Source organism: Salmo trutta, chromosome 30 (assembly GCF_901001165.1).
Source record: "Salmo trutta chromosome 30, fSalTru1.1, whole genome shotgun sequence".
In the NCBI taxonomy this organism is placed as follows: domain Eukaryota; kingdom Metazoa; phylum Chordata; class Actinopteri; order Salmoniformes; family Salmonidae; genus Salmo; species Salmo trutta.
Genome location: NC_042986.1, coordinates 13,835,632 through 13,843,774, shown reverse-complemented (window position 1 = coordinate 13,843,774; position 8,143 = coordinate 13,835,632). Strand labels below are relative to the sequence as shown.

The 8,143-nt window shown below is 42.7% G+C and overlaps 1 protein-coding gene across 2 annotated transcripts; it reads right to left on the bottom strand.

Moving 5' to 3' along the window:
* Positions 1 to 1,308: 1,308 nt before the first annotated feature.
* Positions 1,309 to 7,169, bottom strand: LOC115168011 (nuclear receptor subfamily 4 group A member 1). Of its 2 annotated transcripts, XM_029722851.1 has the most exons (8): positions 7,099 to 7,169; positions 6,306 to 6,358; positions 4,663 to 5,438; positions 4,191 to 4,320; positions 3,921 to 4,084; positions 3,545 to 3,747; positions 3,099 to 3,277; positions 1,309 to 2,804 (listed from the first exon to the last, which is right to left on the bottom strand). In XM_029722851.1, exons 3-8 carry the CDS (start codon positions 5,434 to 5,436, stop codon positions 2,548 to 2,550), a joined length of 1,707 nt encoding a protein of 568 aa, XP_029578711.1. In that variant the 5' UTR covers positions 5,437 to 5,438; positions 6,306 to 6,358; positions 7,099 to 7,169; the 3' UTR covers positions 1,309 to 2,547. The 2 variants fall into 2 exon arrangements, with proteins under 2 accessions (XP_029578711.1, XP_029578712.1); XM_029722852.1 differs by lacking the exon at positions 6,306 to 6,358 and having other exon boundaries at positions 7,099 to 7,153.
* Positions 7,170 to 8,143: the final 974 nt, after the last annotated feature.

Below are 8,143 nucleotides of genomic sequence, written 5' to 3'. Positions count from 1 at the left end.
ATGGACGGGGCCATGTACCGTCAAATCTTGGGTGAGAACCTCCTTCCCTTAGCCCGGGCATTGAAAATGTGTATTCCAGCATGACAATGACCCAAAACACACGGCCAAGGCAACAAAGGAGTGGCTCAAGAAGAAGCACATTAAGGTCCTGGAGTGGCCTAGCCAGTCTCCAGACCTTAATCCCATAGAAAATCTGTGGAGGGAGCTGAAGGTTCGAGTTGCCAAACGTCAGCCTCGAAACCTTAATGACTTGGAGAAGATATGCAAAGAGGAGTGGGACAAAATCCCTCCTGAGATGTGTGCAAACCTGGTGGCCAACTACAAGAAACGTCTGACCTCTGTGATTGCCAACAAGGGTTTTGCCACCAAGTACTAAGTCATGTTTTGCAGAGGGGTCAAATACTTATTTCCCTCATTAAAATGCAAATCAATTTATAACATTTTTGACATGCGTTTTTCTGGATTTTTTGTTGTTGTTATTCTGTCTCTCACTGTTCAAATAAACCTACCATTAAAATTATAGGCTGATCATTTATTTGTCAGTGGGCAAACGTACAAAATCAGCAGGGGATCAAATACTTTTTTCCCTCACTGTACTATCCAGGCCCAATGTACTATCCATGCGCCCAAAGGTAATCCTGGCTATGGTGACTGTGTCCTGTTGATTTCATCACCTTATATTTTGTTGGCACAATGTGCCTTGCAAAGCCCCATTGGAGGCATAAGATGGATGGACTGTTGGCCCATATACTGTATGTGCCAATATGAACACTTTGTACAACCAGGTTGATTACACCAATAGCAGGTAACTGCCAGCAGTCTCATCTGGACCATCTCCAGTGCAATCTCTACAAGTAGCCCCATAGGCCTAATGCCTAGAAGGCTTTTTTATCAGTGCTTGAAGTGGACTAAAATATGTGTTGGTACTCATTTAATCAGACCTAAATTCACACTACTGGACTTTCAGGCTGTGAAAAATAGAGAAAGAAATAGAGAGAACAACAGTTATATTAGAGAGAACAATTCTTTTACAGAACTATTAAAAAAAGGGTATGGAGCTGCAGCGTTAAAGAGGAACCATTCTGTCTATGTAAAAAATGTAATGCCCAAAACTAAATTGTATCACAATACATATGAAATGTTAAAGCCACAGACTAAGATTTCCAGAAATTTCAAATAAGGAAGTATTGTAATCTTTTTGATTTTGAAAAATATGACTCCCGTTATCATAACTACGAACCTATTACTAAATGTTGTATGTTTTTGCAGGCAAAGGAAACTGAACAAATGATGTACAATAGCTTTAAATCAAGTTGATCATTTCTTGAGCACTTTAATCATTTTATAATCAAGTGCTCTTTACATCTGGAAATGTCATGGACTGCACATCTTGCAGATTATGGCTTTAAGTAACCCATGCTAATTTAAAGACATTCATTGTCATGTATTACACAGAAATAGTCACAATAAGCTATGTATAATATTCATAGAAGCAAAAACCAATAATACGGTTGTAATATTTGTTTGAGCTGTTCAATCATAGCTGCCATATTTCAGTGATATTTGCACAACATTATTGACAAATATAGCATAATGTTCATGATAATCAACACTATCTCCAATTGGTAGGTCAGGGAACCTTCTCAGATTTCCTTATGATTGTAACATGTTTCAGTCACAATGCTGCAGTCGATTCATTGTGTATATGCAATAACACCATTATAATACAAGTACAATCTTGAACCTGAATCTTAAGACCATAGCTAAGGCATAATATACAAACTTTGATGTTATAGCAAGACGTTGCAGTCATAGGGCCTGTGTAAATGTAATACATTCCTTTATGTTGATCAGAATCTACTGTATAGACTCTGCATTATAGCATAGCGTGGTGGTATTTAAGTTGTTAACAGTCTGCTTTTGGTCCATGGTCTTTTTTTATTTTATTGAATGTTTAAAACATACAAAATACTTGCAGTGAAACCAATCAACAACTACGTCACATTAGTCATCTAACAGACTCCCAGGGCACGTCGACAGATCTCCCACAAGGTCTGTTTGTTTGTTTTCTAAATTGATATAAAAATAGAATTATATACACGTATAAAAAAAACTATTCTGGAGATATTCCCTCTCCATTACACTACTGAAGCTGTGTGTAAATAAACCACGTTCACCTCATCTCCCACCGTTGACCACTGTCAACCATTTTGGTTGTGGATCATTAGTGCACACTCAAAGCCATAAGTCTGAAATACTGCACTAAAACAAGGAAAACTATTTCAATGATAACACATTCTCCTCACCATACTACAGCCATTGCTAATGAACGAGAGAGGTCAATTTTTCCTCAAGTACGATAGTGCTTGAATAGCTTCATACCTTTTTAAGTCTTACAGTATAATTCACTACTTTCACGTGAAATCTTTGGGAGCATAGTTTCCTTAATTTGTCCCTACTCAACACTGAGACCGCTTGATCATTTGACGTCCCTTTATCGTCCCTTCAGCAGCACAAGTGCACAGTCGGTATTGTCTTTTCTCGCTCTCATAAAGGCAGAATGTCCATGGTCATTCTGTCAACTATGGGGGGTGGTGGGACCAAGTCCACAAGCTTGAGATAGAAGATGCGTTGCAAGCCCTGGGTGCAGAGAGTCCGTAGCTCGGGCAGCTTTCCCAGAAGGCGGGACAGGTAGTTGGGCCCAGTGGAGTCGGGGGCGCAGCTGGAGACGTGATCTCTGAGACAGGTGATTAGCTGGCTCTGGAACTCCTCCACTCGCTTTGGATCCTTCAGGCCATGGCGGTCTGTGGAGAATCAGGAGACAGAAAGGGCACGAGTGTCTGACCAGGTAAAGCAGAGTAAACACCAAAAAGAGAGGTCATTTTTAACATTATTCTGTAACACAATAACATTATGTAGGCCTATGTGTCAAGATTCATGCATTTTCAGCTTGTTCAGCCAGCTCCGGTTAGGGTGAGAATAAAGATTGACTGTAGGCTCTATGTTGCAACCTCATACTGTACTGGTTTATGGTGTCATATCTCTATTAACACAGCCTGGCAGGCTGACGTGTAAGCGTAGGTGTGTTGAGCTCTCACCAGTGATTATGACCAGAGTTGTGAGGCAGGAGAAGGATGACACGTCCAGGTTCATGCGGTGGAGGCTCTGGGAGAAGTCCATGATGGAGTCTATCCAGTCACCGAAGCCCCGTATACACTGCATGCGGTGAAGAACCATGCCATTGCAGAAGATCAGCTTGTCCGTCTCAGGGTTGGACCTTGGAAAGAGAATATAATAAGGATGATTAACTTTTTTTTTGGGGGGGGGGGGGGGGTAATCCATGTTTGTTATAGCAAAAATATCTGCACAATGTTAGTTTGTGGGTGCAATCAATCCAGTCATATCCATAATGTATGTACTGTATAATCCTAGCAATACAGTGAGTAATGTAAACACAACAAAGCCATGGCTCTGATTATGCAAGCTGGTCTTTTTGGAGCGTTTTATTTTTTTAACAGTGATAACATTTGGTTCTTCTTTTCACCTGTATGCTAGTCGCAAGATGAACAGTTCCAAGAAGGCTGACTCCAGTAGCAGCTCCTGGTCCTCGGAGCAGAAGGCGGTGAACCCAGGGATGCTCTCAGACCACTTCCTGATCACGTCCATGGACTCCGTGAGGAGGTTGTAGAACTGTTTGATGTCACAAGTGCTCTCTTTCTCTGATGGGCTGGCCACAGTCTCCTGGTACTGAATTAGAAAGGATGGAGAGAAGTTAGTTATGTTAGTTCCATTAGGGGAATGCCCTGCATTCTCATGGTTCTATTTAGGTTCTATCCTTAGAAAAGGTACCAACAGCGACCTAATAACCCCCAAAAACAATAATAGATCAACCACAATGGAGAATTTTCAGTTGTCCTTACCTTGGAGTAGTCCAGTTTCCCAACACCAGAGTTTGATTCAATGTATTCTCTCACAAGAGAGGCAATGATGTCGACTCGAGACACAGCAGACGATAGGTCCTGGACTGCTTTTGGCTTGGAGGGCAGACGACCTCTTCGACCTTTTAAGCTATCTGTTCTCACAACTTCGAGAGAGAGAGAGAAATTGATCATGTCTTGGCAACTGAGAACTGAGAAAGAACAGTGGTTATGGTGAGAGATGTGGTAGTAAAATGAATCTGAAGGGCTCACCTTCTTTCACCATGCCTACTGCCAGGCACTTCTGGAAACGACAGAATTGACAGCGATTCCGTCGCCGTTTGTCCACTGGACAGTCCTTGTTGGCAAGGCACACGTATTTAGATTTTTTCTGTACAGTACGCTGCAAAGCACACAGAAAAGAAGCTTAGCTATGGTAGCTCAGTCTCTATACCAGTCCAGCAATGGCGATGCATGTATAAAATGTGTTTTGCATTGAATAAAAATGTATTAGACACAGTGCTTGACTTGGGTAGGAGCTCACCGGAGCTGAGTACCGACACCAGCATTTGTCTACTGCTACTCTTTTAGAATATAAGCTCAAAAGTATTGTGAAGCTCATCCACCTAAAAACAAACAGTACCGACACCCAAAATGAGTACCAACACTTTTTTCAGTTCAAGTCAAGCACTGACACCCAGTTATGGAAAGAAATTGACTGAAGAGAGAGGAAAAAGCTTCTCACCTTGAAAAAACCTTTGCAGCCCTCACAGGTGCGAACCCCATAGTGCTGGCAGGAGGCGTTGTCCCCACAAACAGCACAGAGACCCTCGTTTTCAGTAGGGCTGTGCGGTGTCGCAGACATTCTCCCTTCAATGAGGCCTGAGACATCTAGGGTGCCTGGCTCCTGGGTTAGAGGGGAGAAGGACAGGGGGGAGGGGGGCTGCTGGCCCAGAGAGAAGGGGTCTTGCTCAGCCAGCTGGGGCTGTGGATGGCCCAGAGGAGACAGATCCTCCACTGAGCCGGGACAGAAGGTGAAGAAAGAGGATGGCTGTGTTAATGCAGTCTTATCAGTCACCCAGCTGTCCGGGCTGGGAGAGTATGGACCGAAGGCCGAGTCCCAAACTGACGCAGGCTGGGTCTGGAAGCCTGGAGTACAGGGAGACTGGGCTGACACAGGGTTGACGAAAAAGTCAGAGCCACCAGAAGACAGGGCTTCGTCGAAGTAGCTCAGGGCCAAGGTGCCAGGGTAGCAGCCGTAAACCTGGAAGTCATCCAGCTTGAAGGGCGACTCAGGGTCCGAGGCGATGGTAGGAGCTGTGGCAATCTGACAGGCATTAAACTCACCAGCGTAAGTGCCCACCAGGGAGTTGATGTTAGGCATGGAAGGGGCAGAGAGCTGGTCGGCATGACTACTCACATCCATAGCTAACCTTGAGGTAAGGTCCAGGCTCAGAGACTCTGAGTTGTAGAGGCTGTTCTCATAAGGCTGAGCTCCATGTGGGGGGACATTATTCATTTCTGTGGATTCAAGGTGCAGACAACTATCTGTGAGAAAATTGACTATGGCAATTTTACAGAGGGTCTGTGTGAGCTGACTTTAGGAGATACTACAATCTTCTAGAAGCTACAGTCATGAGTTTGGAGTGGACATTCTGTTCCCCTGGGTTGCCAATCCCTGAATAGAGAGGACTGTCAAATCTAGGTCATCGAAAGGCTTCAAATAAATTGACTTCAGGTTCCAGGGTAAATTGGTCAAATAAATGTACTTGGGTGCCAGATTTTCTGTCCCCTCCCCTGCAGGACAAGCCACATAACTTGTATAACTGTCCCCCTCCTCCTAGCATGTAGTAGGTGCTCCTACCCACTGTGCTCCCACCCATCCAGGACATTACTCAAAAACGGTGCCTGAGGAAGTCCCACAGCATCGTCAAGGACCACACACACCCCAGCTACGAGCTGTTTACTCCCTTACCATCGGGCAGATGATATGTCTGTCTCTGATACCAACAGGCTCAGAGACAGTCTCTATCTACAAGCCATCAGACTGCTGAACACTTGAACTGGACTGACCAACTGCTCTGATTCTCTTCACCTTAGCACACATGCACTCACTCACTCACGCACATCTGCTGCTACCAGACTCTTATGATGGCTAAATACTGCACAATTTAAACACTTGCCCTTCAATCCCTCCTTCCCCAAAAAATGTGTAAATATTGGACTATAATTTGTGCCTTCCTGTATTAAACTTATGCTAACTGTTTTCTTTTCTACTGAGCTATTTACTTTGTCGTATTCTTATCTTTTATTACATATTTCTTATTGTTGTTGCATTGTTGAGAAGGAACCTACAAGTAAGCATTTAGTTGGACGGTGTATACATACCACTAACAAAACTTGAAAAAGGCAGTCTGCGCCTCCCTGACTGCCCATAGATTCTGAGAAAGTATAGAAAGCATAGTTAAGTGTTTTCCTGAACTACATCTCCATTATGTGGAAATCCTTGAAGTTTAAAAACACACCAAACTACATGTCTGACACATCTGAAGGGGTTGGCTTTCAGAGCAGGGAGCCAAATGAAGGAAGAGGAGTGTAGACCCCCTACTGAATGTAACAGACTGATTTGAATGTCTGTCAGCACAACTGAAGTCGGGAAGACTGTATCCGTGTCCTTGTAGCCACACTAGTATGCTTTGATCTGACTGTTACATTGCTTTATAAATAGTGTAGCTGGCAGTGCATTAGATTAGGACACAGAAGGTGCACAACAGAGGAATTATGTGGGAACACCTGTAGTACCTCATACAAACAACTTATCCACTACGAGCTGACAGGTGCATGCAACATTCTTAGAACTGAATAAGTATAAACATACCGTATGATTGTATAATGATAATTTGTTGTTATTTTTTATTTACCTTGCAGCAATTGACTGGCAAATATATTTTCTGACTAACTTTTATTTGCCCTCCCATCAACTGTGGATGGCATGCCCCTCCAGTTCTAAGGTATTTTGCATTTATACCCTTTTTGGATTTATGCATCTCAGGACAAAATTGTTCTAATGTCAATAATAATGTAAATAGCAAGGATCATTTATTACCTAAATAAATGTACTTAGAGAATGCACTGTAATATCATACTGAAAGCAATAACTGAAAGTTGAGAGCTTGCTTACCTGTTTATATCTCACTAGTATTTTAAGCAATATCCGTAGTCACCTTGCACCCGAAGTTGCTCTGCAGTTCTAATGTTATTGAGATCTTGGGAACACATTTATACAATCAATTTTATTTTACCATTACGTCAGAGGGACGCCCCCTTTAATGGTGCTTTCAAGACAACTGGGAACTCGGAAGAATACGAGGTGAAATCATGACGTCAGTGATCTTTAGGACGGAAAGCCGGAGCTCTAGAAAGAGGCCCGAGTTCCCGAGTTGGAATTCCTAGTTGGATGATCGTTCAAAACGATTTTTCCCAGTCGAAACGCGTTTCTTTCAGAGTTACCAGTTGTCTTGAACGCACTGAAGTCGGAAATCTCCGATTTCCGAGTTCCCTGTTATTTTGAGCGCGGTGTAATTTCCCATACAAGCAAAGCAGGGGCGAGGATCTGAAGCCAATCAGCTCGTATTCAGTCAGACGTCCTTTCAAGTGACGCGCTTGCGGGATTCCATTGATGCAAACGTCCCCAGAGTCATATAATCCACATTTGCTACAAACACAGTGCGACAGGAAAAAAAACATATAAATAGAAAAACAGATAACTTTACACAGAGCAAAACAAAACGGCAACTTTCGATGACACAAAACAACTTTCAGTCGCTCTTTGGGCAATTATAACATACATATTCAGGCATGTTCGCTTAAACAAAATGAGGAAGTAGCGACAAACGAAAAACATTTATAGCATTTTTACCCAATTTTAAAGATAGGTGGTAAAATGGTGTTGATTCAGCCAATCAAAGATAGATATGACAAATGGGCACCTTTATCACACCTGCTAACCATAACTGAGTTGTATTGGCCTATATGTATGTTTGTCATGTCAGTACTTCCTTTCCCTTGACACATGTTTTGCTGCTAAAGTGACTATTCTTGGCCATTAAATGCTGATAAAGGTCAATTATATTGTGTGTGTGTGTATATTAGTGTCATTCATAATGTCACATGTACCATATAGTACATGTGCAAGAGAGGCAGTCAAAGAGGATGTGGTGAACTAA

Bases quoted from the DNA above. Each gene is read 5' to 3' on its own strand.
- LOC115168011 (XM_029722851.1), bottom strand. From the start codon at position 5,436: ATGAATAATGTCCCCCCACATGGAGCTCAGCCTTATGAGAACAGCCTC. The intron at 4,321-4,662 runs GTGAGAAGCTTT...TGTGCTTTGCAG, and splicing joins GCTGCAAAGGTTTTTTCAAG to CGTACTGTACAGAAAAAATC. The intron at 2,805-3,098 runs GTGAGAGCTCAA...GATTCTCCACAG, and splicing joins AACTCTGGTCATAATCACTG to ACCGCCATGGCCTGAAGGAT.